General features: G+C 38.9%; 1 protein-coding gene across 1 annotated transcript in view; it reads right to left on the bottom strand.

Moving 5' to 3' along the window:
- Positions 1-21,915, bottom strand: part of LOC103366750 (calsyntenin-2-like) — a 162,016-nt gene that overhangs the window by 31,796 nt on the left and 108,305 nt on the right. Inside the window, exons 3-9 of the mRNA XM_008294568.1 lie at positions 20,456-20,651; positions 18,524-18,635; positions 17,811-17,907; positions 11,525-11,674; positions 6,650-6,835; positions 5,182-5,439; positions 3,540-3,661 (exon numbers count right to left, since the gene is read on the bottom strand). Coding sequence (XP_008292790.1) covers positions 3,540-3,661; positions 5,182-5,439; positions 6,650-6,835; positions 11,525-11,674; positions 17,811-17,907; positions 18,524-18,635; positions 20,456-20,651 — 1,121 coding nt within the window. The remainder of the gene's footprint in view (positions 1-3,539; positions 3,662-5,181; positions 5,440-6,649; positions 6,836-11,524; positions 11,675-17,810; positions 17,908-18,523; positions 18,636-20,455; positions 20,652-21,915) is intronic.

Genomic DNA, 21,915 nt, shown 5'->3' with positions numbered 1-21,915 from the left:
TTCAACAGTCTCTACTACTCTTGTCCTAATTATGCAGCGCAAGGCACTGGAGCAGCGCCTATTCTTAGTTCACCCTCTGCTTAGTCCATAAGTACTCTGAGATACAGAATAATCATTTCTAGCCTGCAGTACTAATATGTGTTCAACTGTATAACATGCAGTATAGTAGGTTAGGAAGTGCGAAAGAAAGACAGGTGGAAATAGGGCACAATATAGCAGCGATTACAGACATTACTTACTTTTATTATCTACTTTTGGAATTGAATTCAGCTGACTCGTATGTGCCACAGCACAAAGGTAAAAAGGCAGTTTTCTTGTATCTTCCGGTGAGCCTGCAAGTGCAATACTAAGTCCGTGAAACCATCTCATCTAGAAGAGATATAACTTAGAACTTGTTGGAAGCTATGTGGTGAACTTTATGGACCATCAACAGTAACAGTAATAGCCCCTTGTGCCAATAAAATCTGATAATGTACAATTAAGAGGAATGTCAGTGGATTTATTAATTATCGTGGTTCATTAACAGTCATTCATCCAAACCTGTAATAAATCTCTTTTTTTTTTGTTCTTTTTCTTTTGGGCCATTGGGGGCAGCGGAAATGAGTTGTAAACACAATAGAAATCAAAATCCCTTCAGCTTGAGTCATTTTGTTCAATTCAGTCAAAGAGTGACAGCACAGACGCTGGTTATGTAACGCATGAACTTTTCTTTCGAAGCCTTATTTTAAATGCACTTTAGTTGGTTCAGTTCAGGACAAGCAACCTGTCATTTGCAACCGAGCCTTCGGATTCTGATTGTTGCTGTGTTCTAATTTGCTTCTACAAAGAAATAAAACAAGGCCTTGTCAGTAAAATCTACTTATAGGCTAAAACCTACTGATTCTGCCAGTGACAATGCTCATTCAGGAAAGTTAGTTCAGTCTGAAATGTGTTGATAGATTTGAGATGAAACTAAACACATTTACGACACACAGCTGACACATCTTAACCTTTTGAAATCAATGCGGCCAGTCTTGACAGTTACACGTCCAGTATTTCGAATGCAACATTTTGTTATTAGTTTCAAATCTCCTAATTCAATATTCACTGCATCCCCTTAGTTAAACTCTGTTTTTGGTCTCTTCCTAAAACTGAAGGAAACATCAGGCTCCTAAAGATACTAAATGTCACTATGTTTACCAGCCAGCCTGCCACTGTGTCTGTCTGCTGTTAGCTTATTAAGAGCAGTAAGAGTGAACCAAAACAGGAAAGGTGCAGCCCATTCAGCTAAACAACGAACCGAAACAAACTACAATCCCCTGAAAATTTTAAGGGAGCAACACATCCAGGTAGTTATTTTCTGCAGGCTCATCACTACTTAAGGCTGCTTTCACATTTCTAAATTGTTTTCACACTGTTATTTGATGCATTATAAGTGGCATGTGCAAAAAATCCAAGTAGAGGGTTTGGATTTGTAGACGGCAGGAGCATTTCAAACACGCTGATGCTCACTTCTTCTTGGCATGAAATACTATTTGCTCCTCCAGGGCACAGATCAGGTTTTGATACCAGTTCTTTAGATTCACAGAGACGTGGCCTCTTTCTAAACTTACCATTTTGCGCAAATGTTTGACTAGAACACAGAATCAATTTTCAAGAGTTAGACATCATTTTCTTCTTTGCCAGTAATACAATCCAGCGGCAAGGCACATTTTCTCGACTTCTTCGAAACAGTTTAATTAACTAATGTGCTTCCTTTTCTACCTGCAGGCAAAACCAGTGGTTAAGTGCACGGTCAGTAATTTGATGAAGAAATTTAAAAAAAAAAAAAATCAGGAAGTAACAGAAATAAGCAGTACAAGAGAATCAGGACATGAGTAGTTTTTTTCCTTCACTGTTCATTTACGCCCTTCTCTTGTTAACCTCTAGTATTTCAGACCAGCTCCCATTCATATTTAATGAGAGTCTCTGCACAAGTGATTTGTACTGGTGAGTAACATCATCACAGATTCTCTTTGACTGCACTGCTTCCTACGAGGTCTTTTACAAGATCCAACTAAAGGGGCAAATGGGATCCCCACTATCCATGAACGATGTATGTGCGTAGCAGACAATGAGAGAGGACGAATAGGCAAAAGATAATAGGATTCTCAGAGAGAATGAGAACAAGCGAGGCGGAAATAAGGCTGTGTCTTGAGGTTGTTTGCTAAGAAAACTTAGCATTCTGCCACTCGGCTGCCCTTCTCTTTGTCACATCCACCTCCGTCGGCCTCAAGAGAAAAGAACAGTGGACTGAGGAAAACACTTTTCAATCTACCTTTGACCTGAACAAACAGTTACCTGGCTGGAAGGGGCACATGAGAAAAATACATTTTGTTGTACCTGTGACCTGCAAAAAACAACTATTTGGCTAGGAGGCACGAGCAGAGACAGTGTCCAGAAAGCACTGTGTTGTTCGTATACACGTACATAGTGATTACATACCTACTTACACACTCACACGAGATAGAATGTTTATTTATTACAACTTCCATATAAACCTGCAGATAAACATCCTAACCAAAAGTCATGTTTAGACACACAGACACAGACAGAAAAAGGCCAAATACAAATCTCTCATAATCTGCTTAGTGAGCAGAAACTCCTGAGAGCTTGCCATAATTATGAGACCTTTTCTAATAATTTCAGAATGAGGTGGATATATGCTGTATCCCAAGGGTAAACAATTAGATTAGATTTACATCTACCATCCATTATTATATTGAGCTGGGGGGAGTCTGTGGAAATGGGAGTTTCCCCTGCAAGAGAGTTCATTGGCTTATCATCAAAATTATTAGGACTCGGGGGATTTGATTTTTTCTTTTACAGTAGGATTTTCCCTACTTAGTGACTGCCTGCAGAGCTACGGTGACGAGACACTGGGAAGCCGGATGAGTCTCATTCAACCTTCCTGAGTAAAACCTTTAAACCTGCCAGCTCCACGGTCACAACTCTGACCCCGCACTACAAAGTCTTCAAGGGAAGGTGCAAAAGCAGATGTCACTTCAGGGACTGAAACTTTCCTTTTTTTTATCTTTCATAAAATACCTGCCAGCAGTGAATCTTATGCAACGCAAAGGTTATTGACAACACTACTGTGCACATCTGTGGGGTAGCTCCAGTGGGAAAAAAAACAGCAAAGCCACATGATGCAACTCCGTTCAATGCAAAGCTTCTCTGCAGGACTGAAACACAAAGCTTCAGTGCAAATTAGTTCAACAACTCTCCAGAAGCTTGACAGATAGACATCTGCTGCTGGGTGAGCTATTACCCATAACTAAACACACTTTCCACTTTTGGTCTACACTTCTCAGTGTGTAGGGTACTGGTGTCTTCTACTGTCTAATCTCCTGCAGCGAGCACAAGAAAGTGATGGAGGGCCTCTGGTAATTAGAATGGAAAGTCTCTCCCTTCACTACACAAATAACGATAGCCCTTCACCTGCTGTAGAAAATCCCCTTGAATCTATGATCACACTAAAATAGAACGCAGACGAGCCGACACACACATGCACTCCTCACCTGCTCCAGTTTCCAGTGGAACTCGGCAGGTCTAAAAGTGTCGACCTGAGTGAAATCTCTCCTGAGCAGGAACACCAGGCGGCAGTTGTGAACATACAGGGAGTAATGGTGGCGGTTCATCTCTGCAACAGGAAGATCACGACATGCGTGGTCAAACAAATGATATAGATATAGACATAATCATACACTATAGCACAGTGAATGTGGCACATCCTCATAAGGTTTTCTTATGGAAGTAATATGAAGATTTTATAGAAAATCCAAAAAGTGTCCTTAACTCGAGCTGTTTGAAAGACTAAAACTTTTTTAGCTACTTCAAATGGGTCCAGTCAGAATAATAGAAATGGTCAGTGAGTGTGGTCTTGGTGCATTCTGTTTGCATGAGTGTATTTTTGGACTATGGACACAATTTTATAGTGCGACACCAGTGTTTGCCTTTATGTGTTGTTTAGGGCTGATATGCGGAATCAACTTAAGTCTTGAAAAAATGGAAACATTTGTAAAACTGCAGTGCAAAACAAAGACAAGAACATTACTGAGAAAACATTGGATTGTTCTTTAAGAATGTCTACCAGAGGCTACTTATGAATTCTTAACCATTTCCCCTGGCAGTGAGTGATTTTTTATCATTTTTAGTTTACTGTCCCAAGATATCATTTACCAAATTCCATCCCAGTATGAATTTTAGATACATCTCTCCAACATAAATATACAATTTTTTTTTGGCTAAATACCAAAACAGTGTTGGATAAATATGAGTTTCACAACATTTTTAGGGAAATTTAAAGATCCCTTTAGGTAATAAAGCAAGCTTTACCTTGCCTACATGTCCATATGGTGTTTTCTATATTCACATACCATGAGCAAAATAAGACATCAGTGCCTTTAGCATTTCAGGGTTTCATGCATAACAAACCTAAGGAGGCAATCCTGTCAACTTCCAACTTTAATTTAGAGAGAGTTTATTGCTTATTCTGACATGGCTCATCAAGGTAATGGCACAAAAACTATTGCAATAGTGTTTTGGCTCATGCATACTGTGTATCACCTCCTAAAACCACCTCACATACTCAGAATAATGATGGATTTCAATATGTGACTATTTTATTGCCCAGTATTGCTAAGCTGGCCCTCACATCGAGTCTTTTGGCACCATTCACCTCCTTAAGCCAAAACTTTACAATTGAATAAAACTGTTTAAAAGATTCTGGTGGTCGAAAATGAACCACTCTGCAGTTTTCCATTACAAGATCAGACTACGCATTTCCTAAGCTAATAAGCCATCTGTGAGACAATTGTGAGTGCATGCAATGTGCAGATGGCTTGTTTAATTACACAGTTCAGGCAGCTCAGTTCAGACGTGCAGTGGGGAAAAAAGTTTTGAAGTGCTTTTGCCATTGTGGGTTTCAGTCTCAGCCTAATTATCTTGTTAGTTTGAAATGAGTTTGTGAACATGGTATGCTTATGGTATGTAAGTATGAGTGTTCATGAAAGGGCACTAGGGATCAGCGGTTTTCACTACTCCTAAAGTACAAATTATGCAAATATCTATAATGATTTTTTGTTTCACTTTCGAAATTTCCATCTAATTTGTGCAATTTTGAATCTCAACAGTGAGCATTATGTGGAATGACTTCCTCACCTGTCTTGTCAGAGTTGCACAGTAAGGTTTCCTTCTCAGCTCTGAGCCCTGGACTCGGCCCGTGTTTCATCCACGTTGCTACGGTGAACTGGTCCGTCAGGTTCTGGGGCACCACGTGATCTGGGACATTGGCGGCCTGACGTCCATCAAATTTGTAGATAAGGTCACTGTCTCTGCCACTGTCAGTCAGCAGAGACACTGTCCAGTTTGTGGAAAGGCTGGGGGCAGGAAGGAGGTCGGTACTGCCTGATGCTGCACCTGGATGTGTCAATCAGACGATGCAACGGTGTCAACGGGCTCCGCAGAGTCAGAAAAACTGCTCCTGGATGTCAGTATACATCAGCGAATGTTCATGAATGTGTAATATATTCGCTGTTATCTGAAATTCCTGAGCGTTTGTTATGTCACATAGTCATGCTTACTAACTGGGGATGCACGATATATCAATGACCACATTGGTACCGGTCCATATTTGGGTTTTTTCCCCATATATCAGTATCGGTCCGATGAACAAATTTAGTGAAAAAACAATGATTGTCTAACATTAGTGCCTTCATCTCTACATTTGATATTACTGCTATTTAACTGATGTTATTACTTAAATGGTCCTGGACTTGAACGTTAAATACTTTAAAATATGTTTAAATATGTTTTACTTTTGTTACGTACTAATGAAGACTATGTGGTGATATTTGGTACAAGCTTCTTCTGAACAATTTTCACGTTCTCACAGTGCTTACTTACACTCACTTTTCCGTGTGAACAAAAATTGAATATCGACGTCGATAATATCGGTTATCGGTGATATCAGAAATCTTAATATCAGATATCGATATCAGCCAGAAATTTTAATACTGTGCATCACTATTACCAACTAAATGTACTGATATGCAACTTATACGTTTACACTGTCAGTATGTGCCTTATACTCATTTCAAATAAGATCTGCTTGGACCCTGTAGATGTAAAGTTTTCTTTTACTTATACTTTTAAAAAAGCTGCAAGTTTCAAAAATCAAAAAATACTAAAAACACATAAACTTCTATTGTTACTAATGAGCAAATTAATTCAATCCGCCTTTACCCTTTTGGGCATTAATTAATAAAAGTATGATTCACAGGCTGTCAAGAGATTCACACATAATGTATATGTTCTGTTCCAGGCTATAAATGTGACTTTAATAATGTCACACACTATGAAATTCTGAAATGAAAATTAAATCTAAAATAATAATAAATAAAAGACTTCGGGATTAACTGGAAATTGGCTCACGAATAAACTAAGAGGGTTAAGATGTCAAGGGGTAATTTCTTCTTTGAATTAAAATTTTCCTTGTCTCTCATTATTATGACCACCCTTTGCACTCTCACAGCTTTCCATCACCTCGCTGTTTTAATAGAACATTTCTCATCCTCACTTCTAATAATACTAATTTCTCCTTTTTCTCTTTGTCTGTCACTTTACTTACCACAGAGCTTTTGCAGAGACTTTTCGGAGTACGTCTCCCGATCGCAGCCTTTCCCGATGTGGTTCGTCTGCAGCTCGACCATGGCCTTCACCCCAGACAACGGACCACCGCACGTTTCCAAATGCATCTTGGGAAAGAGCTGCTTGCTCCCAGTTCCTGGCTCATAGTCCACCCGCTTGTTCCAACCTGAAAGGATCAAAATTGTTGGAATAGTTTGCCTTTGAAGTTGAAATTACAGGTAATAGGATGTAAAACAAAACTGGAAATGTTTCATATGCCAGATTGTTTGATTCTAGTTATCTGAATGACTTTTTTGTTTTTATTACATAAGAAGTGAATCATACATCATGTTATTTGTACTGAACGTAAAATAGCCCCTCATGAGTGCTCCATTTCACTCTCACCTCTCAAAAATGTGATAGCTCTTGAACATTTTACAGTAGTACTTTCAGTAATCTGATCCTACAGAAACGCTGAGACACCAACGCATTTTGATTTCACTGAAGTGCGACAACAAAATTGTCTATTTCTACCCATCAACAGATTTATTTTTTTTGGTATAGCTGTCTCTTGCATGCCACTTCTTTTTCTAGACAAAATAAAACTTTATAGTCGACTGTAGGTAGGCTACAATGAGAACGTGGATGAAAAGAACGGCGAGCAACCACACATGTTGGCGACTGAAAAGCTTGGAGTTTGCTTGGTCGTATCCTGACCTGCGTCAAGTCAAGAGGGGCCACTGAAATGGCCAATAACATGTGAGGTCTCTGGGAAAAAAAAAAGAAAAGGTGCTGCTGTGCTTGTAACAGCCTGTTCCATTGCCAGGTGTTGTATTTTCATTACCAAGGTGTTATGCTTACACTCAATGTGTACTTGACAGACTGTATTGGGATTCACGACCCTGAATGTGTGAGAGTGTGTGTGTGGAGGGGTGAACACCTGGTAGCTCCTGCAAAGCCTGTACAATATGATATCAAGTCTCCCGAGACAAATCACAAAAAGAGAAACAGACTGTGATTAGGTAGGCGAGCAGAAGACAGAGGGGAGGTGGAGCCTCGATTAATGCCAAAGAGATTTCTTGAAAAAAAAAAAAAGCAGCTGCAGAGGCACAGCTGACCTTTACACGCAGACGATAAATAAGGTGATATGTGCAGAGGGCTTGGTTTGAAAGCATCATTGCATTATGTTTTATTCATCGCTGTGGCTTAATGGTTTTACATAAAGCTGCACATGGGTTGGTGCTTTTCCAGTACAGCCTCTTTAAAAAGCCAAATAAAAGAATAAAGCAGCATTGATGAGGATGTTAGCAGGATACGAGAGCAAGTCAGATTCAAATGCAGTGACTTGATATCACTGTGACACCATCTGGAACGCAAAAACCATTGTGGAAATTTTTCTCTGCTAGCAATTAGAAGAGCTTTCAAGATGTTATTTCTGTCAGAGGTTTCATGTTTCTGTAAATCAGTATGTTTTGGATCAAAAACAGCACACGCCCTTCTGTTCCTAAACGATTTCTCTTTATTTCTATTACATTAAACTCTACAACATGAGGATGACCTTTAGATAAAAGCAGTATGCCATTTAACTGTCAGAGTGTATTGCTCTCTCTGTCAGTACGTTGACTCTACAGTGATGCGCTGACAGATATGTCCCTCAGTGAATGTTCCTAAAGCCTGAATGGTTTGGATTACTGTCATTTTTACTATGTGATTTCTTTGTACTAATGGGTCTTGTGTATAATGTCATTCCCAGTAAAGCTTGGTCGTCTGGGATGTTTCATACTACTTTATTTCATCTTATTATAGCCTACAGGATGCCATTAGGCAGGAAGGCGGATATCTGTGTATGTGACTATATATTTGTGGTGGATTGATACATATACATAGGGGTCCATCTGTCCATTTTTACATCATAAAATATGGATATTTGTAAAGATACTTATCTAATTTTAAATAAATATATTAAATACTTGGGCTGCAAGGTGGCTCGGTGGTTAGCACCGTTGCCTCGCAGCAAGAATTTTGCCGCTTCACGTCCCGGTGGGGACACCTGGGATCTTTCTGCGTGGAGTTTGCATGTTCTCCCCGTGCAGTGTGGGTTCTCTCCGGGTTCTCCAGCTTCCTCCCACAGTCCAAAAACATGTTGAGGTTAATTGGTGATTCTAAATTGTCCGTAGGTGTGAATGTGGGTGTGCTTGATTGTCTGTCGCTAAGTGTAGCCCTGTGATAGACTGGATGGACTGGATAGACTGGACTAGTGACTCTAGCGCCCCTGCGACCCTAGTGAGGATTAAGCAGTGTATAGATGATGGATGGATGGATGGATGGATGGATGGATATTAAATACTTTTCAAGATCTTTGTTGTTTTTTTTTTTAAGTAAGAATTTAACCATCAACCTACTTCTAGCATGAAATTTCATGCTATGTTTAAAAAACAGTATCTATGGAAATAAAATAATCACTGATTACGAGTGAGTTACAATATGAAAAAAATGCCATAGAACTGCTCTGCTTGAATGACACTATCTACCATTATTTTTGTGTTTGTAGTACCGTCTGTCATACCTGCTCAAACAGCTATGTATGTTTTTATTTTTAAGTATTTTACATGAAAAAAGTATTCTATATGTTTTGTTTTGTGTTATTGCGACATGCAACTACACACAGTTCATGAATGTTTTTGTTAATGCGTGTTTAAAAAAAAGCGACTTTTTATGAGCGCCTCATTAAAAAAAAAAAAAAAATTCTTTTTTACTCACTCACAATCAGAAGTTATTTGTTCTACTTGACTAATGTTTCAGATCCTGGATCAGATATCATCATTTACAAACAGCCTCAAATTTCAATGCGCAAAAAAACCTGCTTAAAGTGGGTCGACAGGCACTTTAAAAAAAAAACTCTCACAAAGGACTTGATATATCATTAAAAAACTTCATTTCACAGATACCATTTAACTATCAGATGGTCGAGCAGAAGGCCCCTGATGATTTGAGATGATGAATTACTCATGAATAAAAATGGACGTAAAAGCTTTTGTGCGTTTAAGTGAGCGCACTTCCAGGTTTTGCAAACAAATGTATGATCTCAAACTACTTTCTAACTCCAGGTTACAGCTTTATTTAAAAAACATTTCGTTCCTATACTTAGGGCAGTGTTGCTTTAAATTAGATGAAGTGCCACAACCACATTTGGAAACTTCCCCGGGTTGGATTAAATTGTATTTCTACTGAGTGGTTGAGGTAACTCCAAGATCTGTAGTCATCAGATGGACAAGAGCCTGATTTCCACCAGGAATCAAACTGCTCCAGTTTTATTTACTTTCTAAAACATTCTTTCTGTCCAGCTGTCATTTTTTTGGACGAGGGACTAGAACAGCAAAATATTGATGCGCTGGTCCTGTTTGCTTTCAGTTGTTTCTGCACACTCAGCAATAACGCTTTGCTTACATTTGAGAATCAGGCTTCCTTTGCCTCCTGTTTCTAACTCAGGCTATAAAGATGCTACTGCACCTGATACGTGGAAGCTTATACCTGCAGCCTGAGGTGATGACTTCTAGCAAGAGTAAGGGCTGGAAATATTTATTTGCTCTCTTCTGCACTTAAAAAAAATCAAAAATCAAAAAACTAAACAATTAATATTTTTGTTTATAGACAATATTCAATTAAAATATGCAAAATGATACGGAACCATCTGAACTAATGCAGAAAAAACGCTATGAAGCTTCAACAATAAGGCAGTCATGGACATTGTTCTATGTGTTAAGATGCATTTATAATATTTATCACAAAGCATTAACACATTTCAGGTCCTACTGATCGACTTCATAATAATTTTTACAGATTTTACAACATGAATAGAAATAAAATTCAGAGATTTAAATCTTCTTTTCCTTTTCATTTTGATAGAAGCAATGTTGTTGGTTTGAAGGAAAGACACTGATGATGAACTGCAGCGTTTCTTTGTTGCATCTCTCTCCTCTTTATTTCCTGTCTCTGCTGCACTTACCGTGATGAAGGCTTCAAAATGTCCTAAAAATACTTTAGAAAGCGGTGCGATGAAATAATTTTCAGTGTATTTAGAAAATGGCAAATAATCTGGTTAGTTCATAAATAAGAGCCGTTGATTCGCCTTTTACCTCTAAAAGAATACGAATCTGACAGGAATGGATTTAACCTGTTAAAGGGATGTGGTCACGGATATGAAACAGCACCACTCACTCTGATGTAGGAGATCAAGTGTTTCCCTAACAACTGCATAGTAAGATGTATACTGACCAGGTCGTTTATCTCCACCTACATCTGAGATCTTATAAGGCTGGAAGAATAAACATCACCTCTTTCCTTCACTATAACTTAGTTTCTTTCTCTTTTTCCTCCCTCGAGTTGCCTGTTCCTTCGACCTCTTTCTTTATCGCCCCCCCCTTCTTCCCTCTCTCGTCTTATCTTTCTCTGTCTTCCTCTTTCATTCCTGTGTGAGCCTGACTCCTGAGATGCTGTCAGAGCTGACAGGTGAAGCAGCAGGGGAGACGGGCTGACTCGAATGCCAAGCTGCTGGCATGTTAAAGGAGGAAAACACACACACACACACACACACTCCAGTCAACTTTCCCTCTGGAGGTTTTTGTCAGGTCTTCTGATTTCCTCGAGAGACGCTCATTCTAAAATGAGATAGAATTCCCTCGAGGAAGGGTATGCCCACAAACTGCACTGAATTGCCTGCTTCAGGTTTGATAGCTTTGCTTACTATTTAAGTACATTTAAGCAACGTGTACATGCAATTTATACCAACACAGAAAAAAGTCCGTTTCTGTCACTTACTGTTAGGCAAATTAAGGCATTGTGCACACCATTTAGCAGCTGGTTCTTTATCTCTAACCTTGCCACCCAGGCTTGCAGACAGGCTTGACTTCAATATGGACGGCCACATCCTCCTTCGCTCTCTTCTGACCACAGTCGAAGGCAGTCACCATAATCTTGTAGCTCTGCTGTTTGTCATAGCTCAGCCTCTCTGTGTTTCTGATGTTACCTAAAGGAAACGAAAACACAGCAAATATAATTATGATTATTCGCCAAGAGAGAAAAATAAACCCCTCTGCTTATTTCGCAATAATATATAAATAATAACAAAACACTTTCCACTGAGCGGTAATTGAAACTGACTTAATGATAAAGAAACTGCTCCTTAAAACCAAAACAAAACCAAAAAAAAAAAATAAATAAAAGAAGGAAAGCTCTTTGTACTTATTGGAGCTTCATGCTGAAAACTCAAGGTCCAGTAACCTTGTACTGCATTTGAATATAAAAGCCTGTCTGTAAACAGTCAATGTAAAACTGCAATGATGGATTATCTTCATCTGTCACCAGGGTAACAGTGGGAGAACAGCATGAGATGGAGGAGATGCTACAGGCCTGTGGATTTCACAAACGTGCCCCGGATACTACCTCGAGGCAAGGTTACATAAACTGATAATATAATTTTATAACACTGCCAGCTAACTTTAAATAAATCCATCATTAGCATTTATTTTCACTGTCATTTACTAAACACAATTTTGACATTCGTAGACCAGCTCCAGATTAATCAGCGTCATTAGCCGTTTGAACACGTTACATTTGTGTTTTCTATTATTTAGTTGTCCGTGAATGTTTATTGTTCACTGCTTGTCAGGAATCCTTTCTCCCAGAGTGAAAAAGTATTTTATATTAAATTGTATTTTTCTATTTTCTATTCCTTTCTACTAGTAGCGTAACAGACCATACAGATCCCAGCCCACGGTTCAGCATACAAGTGAGCTGCAGATTAATTGCAAAGTTTAACCCTCATAGCATGAAATACAGTTTTATGGCTGCTGTTACTTTCTACAGTAACTACAAGTGTACTGGGAGATCATAGTCCTCCAACAATGAAAATGCGTTTTTACACACTTCTTACAGAAAAAAAGATGGACAAACAAATAGCAATGAAAATATACAAGGAATATCTCAAATTTCATGGACAAGATACAAAGCAAGATATACGATACAGTCATGACACTATCTGTTATCTGTTTTGTTTTTGCTAGTTGATCTGGATGCTAGTTGATCTAAAATGGGTGGCTGTGGCTCAGGTGGTAGAGCGGGTGGTCCTCTAATTGGAAGGTTGGCGGTTAGATCCCCCGTCCCTCCACAGTCGAAGTGTCCTTGGGCAAGACACTGAACCTGAAGTTGCTCCCAATGGCAGGCAGCCTGTCGCCCTTGGTATATGAATGTGATCTACTCTCGGATGTACGTCGCTTTGGATAAAAGCGTCTGCTAAATGAAATTGTAAATTATCGTGATTGAATCTGAGACTCCAGAGCCGTGTTGTGATTCGAAATGTGAGTTTTGTGGTCTGTTGTTCAGCTGCTCTCTATCAGTATCTTGCAATGTCTGTATCCGTTTTGGTTTGTGTGACTATGTTATCATCTAAGAGTTGAGGAAAACTGAGATCCACAGATTCTAACTGCTACAAGTAAGGTGTTGCTTAAACTGAGGAAAAACAAAAATAAAATATCCTAAATGCATAAATAAATGGCAGAGGAAGAAAATGCAAAAACCTTGTTGGGTTTATGTGCAACCAAAAGACAAAAGACTTAAATGAACAGCTACTTTAGTTTTTCTGTGTTGTTATGGCAGTCACAGACTGTGTCCAACTCTACAAGGACAAGCGAAACTATTTCTGTCGTTTGCATCTGGAGGCCTGGCTGTATGAAAGGCTGTCACTCTGCTGTCGGAGAAGAGAAGGAAATCAGTTCAGAGCACGGCAGTACAGAAAAAAAGAGCTGAGTTGAACTGTCAGAGGAACAAAGGCGAGGAGGTCAGAGGCAGACAGTTTCTACAAAAATCTCCTACAGTGACTGTTTGATCTGCAGCTGGTGTGAACAGTAACAGGAAAGGTATCGGATATCAACCATTTGCCAGTTATCCAACAACAGGTAGAATCTGAGGTTAAAATTCAATTTGTCAGGACATTTTCACTTCTTGGCTTATTAGCAGGAAACCTCTAACATCAGCCTCTCTAGATATAAGACACCCCACTGATTTAGGATTTGTTTTTATCTCTTAATAGGTAAAGGGACACGTCCCCAATTTTATACAAGTTCTCCAATTGTATAATGTCCTGTATGATGTCATTTGGGTGATACAGGCTTAAAAACAAAGTCTGTTTCATAAACTAAAGATGTGGGGTTTAAAAGAAGTGGACATCTAGGAAACAGGGAGGTCTAATAAAAGATGAATGGTATAACAGATACTGTGGGATCCAACATTTTGGAGCTTGACCCACAAGCATGTCTTGACCTTTGCTGCACTGACTTCAACCATTATTTTTTTTCTATGAGTCTTTTGAGAGTCTCCCATCTTTATGGAACTCCAAAACCTGCCAGCGGGTTTAATGGCATGTTATCTTTGGTTTTGTTTTTTTTAAAGCCCCACAAATTATGCCATTTATCAGAGCCAGAATCTGTAAAACAGAAAGAATAGTCAGATTTTCAACTTTCAAGTCCTTGAACTACTTAACTGTGATGTGCCATTCAGTCAGAAAACGTTTCGAATTTTCTTTGGAATTTATAAAATTTCACATTATCCTATCAAAGCTTAAAATCAGAATATTTATTTAAATAAAACGTTATAATGCGTGTGCCATTTAAAAATTTGCCAAAACTAAACCATTTGCACTAACCAGACTGTAAAACACTAAAATTTATTTTCTCCTCGACACAATCGAGAAAGCCTTTAGTGACTGAGCTGCCATGAACAATCCTGTGACAAAAATAGATAGTTTTCAGCTGAACTTGGCTGAGCTTTGGCTGTGCCTATGCATGGAAAGAAATTACAAATGTCAGTAGTAGAATGTCTATAGCAAGGGTGTCCAATCCTGGTCCTCGAGGGCCACAGTCCTGCATGTTTTAGATGTGTCCCTCTTCCAACATACCTGATTTAAATGATCAGGATCGTTATCAGGCTTCTGCAGAGCTTGATGATGAGCTGATCATTTGAATCAGGTGTGTTGGAAGAGGGAAACATCTAAAACATGCAGGACTGTGGCCCTCGAGGACCAGGATTGGACACCCCTGGTCTACAGTGTGTAGAGTCAACATTAATTCCCAGTATGGGTAACAATCTGTGGGCACTTTGAAAAAATGTTGTACCACTCTGGGTGCTTTCAGTTTTTCTGAGGTGAATGATGTTAAGAAGAAGGTTTGTATGATTTATGGTGATACATCTTTGTTATGCTTCACAAATGACAGTTTTGAGTTGTCTGTTTCTACAGAGGTGCAGGACTTTTATTGTGGTGAGAGATGTGACGGGAGCAAAAAGAAACTGCCCAGAAACTGCTTCGGGTTCAGAGGATAAATACATTGCTGGAATACCATTTAAAGCTTTGTGTGAGACATAACATACCTCTGTTGAGTGATATATTCTGTTCTATACTACATCTAACAGCATTCTTGCAAGTGAGAACGTGACAACAGTCCTTTATACAGAGAGAGGATGAGCTCAGACGAACTGATGCTGCATCCCAGCTCCATACTAACTGTTTATACTATGTGCTATCTTTTTATTCCACTATACTATCAACTACTGATCATCAGCAAAATTGCTTAGACTAATAGGAAATAATACAATACGTGGCACTGAATTGCAACTTTGCAATGTTTCAAACTAACATTTAACTATCAACACATTTTACCAACCTACTCAAACCCTGACTAGAATTAATATGGATTTGGGACACAGAGACAATTAAACACAGTGAGACAACTCACCTAATCTCAGAAAAGACTGCTTACAGGAAGCAAACTACTTTTCCTCACATCTCAAAAGGATAACACAGAAAGATATTTACAAAAGTGCAGTTAATGAAGTCTATCTGGGTCAGTCACTACAGTCTTAACAAGGTATTCATTAAATGATGTTCCAAAAATATGACCTGCTCAGGGGAACCAGTGCTCACATTACCCTCCTTGTGGTAAATATGAGGCGTGTATATGAGAATAAATATCCTGCTTGGTGTTCTGAATCGCAGGTGTGTCTAGACAGGCTGAAAAATCTGCTGCAAATTATACCACTGTCAGCGAATGAAAGGGAATAAAAAGCTAATCTTTCTCATTTTTATCAATACATAGCATACAGATGACTCTAAAGTAACTTAAAGCAAGTTGAATGTGAATCAAACAGTTCAGAGTGTTGTGTAATTAATTCACAGCAAAAGGATATTCTGTTCTGAAGAACTCATTTTGACTGTAAACGCAGTCGTCTGAGCTCTGAATCGTGTATTTCTAGTTGACTGTAAACTTATTTATCTAATCATAAACAGGAAGGTTTCAGAATCAAATTGACCTTTGTTCTGTTTCAATTTGCTGTTTTAAAACAACAGTTAATTCCACATAAGACAGCAGTTATATATATGATATATATTCTATATCTGTTCTTGTATGTCTCTCAGCGCACAAAATTACCATTGTTCTATAATGCAAGTTTATTTAATATGTTGAGTCTCAAAGTTACTTCCAAACAATATTATTGTGTCTCGGAGGAGATCAAATCGAATGAGCCAGACTACAGTAAAATACTGTGGGAGAAAGACCAGGAGGTTAAAATCAAAAAGCAATGAGACAAAATAATAAATATGACCCTGAGAGAGGCAAAGAAAACGGCATGTGCTTCTGTCTGATCTAACACAGAGACACCCTTCAGTCTCCCCTCAGTTTGGATTACTCTGCGCTCACATTGCATATTGTGTAGGCTCAGGGAGAAGGCAACGCAAATCTCAAAGATGAAATTTCATATGGGCAGATGTACTCAGAATATCACTTAATCAAAAATAAGATACAGCACTTCAGTCAACTAGGGCAGGCGACAAGCCACAAATTAAAATTAAAGAAGAATCTGTCAAGCTGAAGGTTGAACTATGGACTAATGAAAAGCTGCTTCATGGCTCACAACAATATTGCAATAAAAAGGAATCATTCACAGCTGTCTGCTTGCTTTTTTCCTGCTCATACTATACTCACATTTACCGTGCATATCCGCAGAAAGACGACTTGCGCCGTCCCAATATCCCGCCACGTACAAACAAGCACATCTGACGTTGTTACTGCAAATCCTCAATAGTATTATTCCTCCACACAAAGTTGGTTTCCAGCGACTCTTCCATGATTTATTTCTAAGTCGTCCGAGTCCTCGCGGGTTTTCTCATGTCTGTCTTTAGTGGAAAACTTATTCATGCTCACACAAAGTTCAAATGGCTGAGATCATAGGAAGAACATGTGCAGCCGAGGAATGGCTTTTTCCTTTCATCAAGACATCAACCATTCTGTTTGTGCTCAAGTGAGGCAAGAATGCCACTGCTATTAAAATGCAGACTATTTAGTGTATTAGAAATGTACCCAAGAAATGCGTCCCAAGGAAGACTGAACATAGTTTCAACGCAAATCGCTCAGTAAGTGATTCTACTGCAGATATAACCGAAGCACAGGATCTTGATTGTGACAGCTAAAGTCACGAACACGCTGCTTTTACTGGTAAAATATGCTACATTTTTCATGTTTCAGTGCAGAGAGCAAACTCCATTTTCTAGACGTTTCTTATGTCTTTCACCAGAAGGACATCTCATCAATTTGTCTTCAAAGCTGAGAATTACAGTTCGTTCTCAGCCTTGGAAAACAGCAGCTCAATACAATCTTACACCAGGGTACATTTATTAGCTAGTCTGGTTCAGTTTTGCTTTGTTGAGTAACCGAAAAAAGTCGAATTCAATGTGTTTGGAATATGTGACGATGACTTAATGTAGTGGCTAAAAGCGACACGCAGTAAATTCCTAAAAAGCCAATTATGTTCATCTAACAGTTCTGGTGTCTAATTGTGATAACATGAATCACTGTTAAGAAGAAGGAATTGTCGGTAGTGGTTTAGCTTTTTAATGTACAGAAGAACTGATACTCAACTGCTCATGGTTCACAGTTTTGTGTTTGAATAATCACTATTCAAAGTGATTACATCCTCATGAATCAAGGCTTCAAGCACACAAAATGTTTGTGAGCTCTGCCATTCTAGGCTCTCCGTCTCAGACACACACATCACTCCTCATCACATCACCGTCCAGTCAGGCTACAACCCGCGTACTTGCACGCGACACTCACCGTTGCGATCTATGGCAAACGGCGTCCCTGAAGTGACGATTTCGTAGTTGCAGATCTGACTGTACTGTGGTGAGCAGTCCTGGTCCCAGGCTTCCACCTGCAACGAGCAACATCCACGTTCCTTCAACAGTTCAACAGCTAGCATTAAAATTAAAATGACAGTAGCTTTAACTTTTAGCCTGAAAAAGTCCTTTTGGTGTTGCTAAACCACATTAATTCATCTTTCATGTTTCTGATTAAACCCCTAAAAACTCATCTTTAGTAACCCCTTCATGTCCTTAACACAGCTTAAATCTAACGCTTAACATTTGCCTGCTTTAGTTTTCATGCATCTAGTATCCCTGCCTCTCTCTCCACCCACACCTCTCTACTTGCCGCAGCTCGAGCACACCAGCTCACCTACAATTCTGCTCAAATACCACATACTGGCAAGTTTTAATTTTGTATTTCAATTACACATGTTGTAACCAGAAAGTCTGAGAAATACAAGTTCACAGACAGTCGGTTCCTTAGATTTGATGAAATCAGATTTTGTGTGAAATCATCAGTTTTTAAGGCGAAAATGCTCAGCCATGAAAGACTGCGTATTTCACTTATTATGTCTCTTCTAGCAAATAAAAACCACTATATGGACACGTTAACCACGATAAAGCAGGTCTTTAACAATAAAATATAACAGGATTAACTGAAGAAACACAGACTACTTTAAATACCTGTAAAATGCTGTCATAGATTTTCCCTTCTGTTACTGAGGCCTTGTACAGCGACTCCCGAAACACGGGGCAGAACTCATTGACGTCATCCACCTGGATATGAACCACCGCCCTGCGAGGAGGAAGAAGTGAAACAAGGAAGGTGGAGCAAAGGAGCACAGTGTGGGGGAAAGGACACAAATATGCAAAGATGGTGGAATGGAAATGATTGATGGAGAAAAGGAAATGTAAGGATACAGGAAGAGGAGAGAAGAGAGAGGGAGACATCTTTTCTAAGTCATTGGTAATAACTGAAATGAAATAAGACTGAAACAGTATGGCCAGTAGAAGGCAGAGCTACTTATGGGGAAATGGATTTATTCCAGAAATGCAGGACTGAAGAGTTGGTTAAAAGGTTAAAAACACAGAGCTTCTTGTTTATTGGTCTTTCTCTGTGAAATGGATTTTCATTGAACGTTTATTTAACAGGCTTGTCTGGTGGTACAGACTCTCCCACAGCAAATCTTGCAAAGCTACCTTGTTTTTCAAGCTTCTAATTTCTCTCACTGCCTGTTTTTTTTTCCTTCTTCTTCTTGTTTTCCTACCTTCTACTCTATGCCAAAACACACATAAACACAAAATCTCATCTTCTGGAAGACATTACCTCGGCACTCTGATAACATTTGTGCACTAAAGTATATAAATGAAGCAATAATGTAGATGCATCATGAAGTTTTCTTCACCGGTGACCTTCGCTGACAACAACTCGCAGTCTATCTGAGGAAGCACATCTGGCTAATTAATGACATTAGCTTAATGAGGCCTATTTAGAATGTCATGCCGTGATAACGTCTCTCACACACACACACACACACACACACACAAATATGCACACACACTCGCACACCGCGTGTCATTCATCTTCCGCTAAAGAAATTCATCACAGATCCCTGAGCTGATAAAATTCTCTCTCTCTGTCTTGTTCGTTTCCCTTTTGGTACCAAGCAGCAGCTTATTTTAGCAGCGTCTTGTCTCTGACTGAAGGACCAGTGGGTTTGATTTGCTGCTGTCCATGCCAGTCTGCCCGTCTGTCAATCTAAATACATCGCACTGTCACACACACATGCAGACACACGGTGTATTGATGAGCCATTAGGAGGACATCCTCAGACAGATCTGCAAGTGTCAGCTGTCACTGCTGCAGCACAGATGAATGAAAGAAAATAAAAAAAAGGAGAAAGAAAATAGAAACAGCGAAGACCAGATCTATTTATAGTTGTTTTTCTGTATAGCTTGGAGTTATTAGTTCAACTTATGAAGGTATTTTTATAATAAAAACCACAAAATCATGTCGGTATTTTTTCTTACTAATTTAAAGTTAAGGAAGAAAACAATAATGCACATTCAAATGTATGCACCTAAAGATAAAAAACATGTACAACTACAAATTCATGTGTCAGTTTGTGTGTTTCTAATATATTCTGGGTTTAAGTACCAAAACTACTTGGCTAGGATCGTAGTTTGAATTTAAATGAACACTTTGTGAAAGTACCAAACGCCTCTGTTAAGCAACAACCCTTTTCTCTCTTTTGCCTGAAAACAAGCGGCACCAGCACCGAACATTTGACTATGATGTCATTGTGTCTGTTTCTGACATTTAAGAAGTCCGTCACACAAGCCTCCACACTGGCACAATGACAGAATTAAGATAAACTTTTAACAGCAATACTTTCAGATACAGCCAGGCCTAAACTGTTGGTGACAAAGTACATAAAGCTACTGGGACTATTTCCTCTATTTTTCTGATATTTAGCGATGATGCAGTTTGTTGATAAATTGAGAAAATAATCAGTAGCTTAATCGTTAATGGAAATAGTTGCAATATTTGTGCAGTCAAAACACGTTGTGTGATGTATTCTTCATCAACACATGATCATACACTGCTTGACTTACTTGTGGGATTTCTTCCAGTCCGCCCCACTGGGCCCGGCTCCACAGTCGTAGGCCTGGATAATAAATGTGTACTCTTTCTGGCTCTCACAGTCCACAGGGCTGCTGGCCCTCAGGACTCCTTCTCCTGATGTGCGGTTCAACACCACAGCCTCAAATGGAGCATCCTGACCGTAGATCTTAAAGGCACAAATCTCCCCTAAAAAGCAAGAAAGAAAGCAAGAAAGAAAGAAAGAAAGAAAGAAAGAAAGAGAAGAAAGAAAGAAAGAAAAGGAGGTAACGTTTACAGTTACAGCGACACAGCAAACATAGAAACTGTACATTGTAATAGAATTCACTTGAGTGATTACGTAAAAGTCATGTCATGAGTTGTGAAAATGTAAAACTAGTTGAGCTAAATTAACAAGTTCAACAAACTTAAAGTTGAGATAAGGACAATAGTTACCGACAGGCTTACTTTCCTTTTACATTTTCTAATTTTCAGGAGTTTCAGCTGTTGAAACCACATTTTAACCAAAGTCAGTACAAAGATATGAAGCTGCTCCTGGTTGCAGTGAGATAAATTGTTAGCAATAACACAGACACACACACATAGAGGTTTCCAACATGTCTGTGTGGTGCTTCAGGGAGTATTTTCTGTTTGTAGGAGGGCCAGTGCGCAAAAATGTGCAGTGAGCTGAAGAAGGTGCAATTTATAAGAATGTGTGATCAAAATCTATTCTGTTCATTTTTGTCATATTTCTTTTTTTTTTTTTTTTTTTTTTTTTTTTAGCAAGAAGCAAAGTAAAGCCAAGACTGATAAACAAAGACAGTATGTTTTGTCAAAAAGAAAAGGAGAGATAAAAATCAAGTGAACATTAAAAGAGCCACTTCTGAAAATGTTTTTTCAGGAGAAAAGTAATTTAACACTTGGATGGCTAAATTCTCCACTCCTTCCATCACCACGGTGAAAAAGAGAAATGAACCATGTGAGTTCTGAAGACGAAAACACAGAATGATAGAAAACATCAGAGACATAATGGGCTTCAACATGTCTGTTTCCCGGCAGAGTGAAAATTTTGCTCAGCATGTGGCTCATCAGCAGGCAGATATGGAGGACTCTAATATGGAAGCAGTCAGAACAACATGGAAGTCTGAGCATTCACTTAATTTCAGGTCGACACTGTGTGAATAAACAAATTATGAGAAAAAAAAAAACTCCAGCAAGGGAAAACATTTCCAATAACTAGATTTTTTCCCATTCATTTAATTTTCTCTCATGACACTGCTAGTCAAATCACATTACTTTGCTTCATTTTTTTTCCTCCAGTCATTTCCTCAAACCTAGCAGAAGCTACCAAGCGGCTCAAATAGCTAAAGATGAATTAAAGTGTGGGCAGTGAAGTAAAAACTAACAATACACACTGCTGGCATTTTCTTTACAATACAGCTATCACTTTAAATTTCAGCTGATGGCCCATTTC

Source organism: Stegastes partitus, unplaced genomic scaffold, assembly GCF_000690725.1.
Source record: "Stegastes partitus isolate 25-593 unplaced genomic scaffold, Stegastes_partitus-1.0.2 Scaffold973, whole genome shotgun sequence".
NCBI classification, from domain to species: Eukaryota; Metazoa; Chordata; class Actinopteri; family Pomacentridae; genus Stegastes; species Stegastes partitus.
This window is presented reverse-complemented; position numbering and strand designations above follow the sequence as displayed.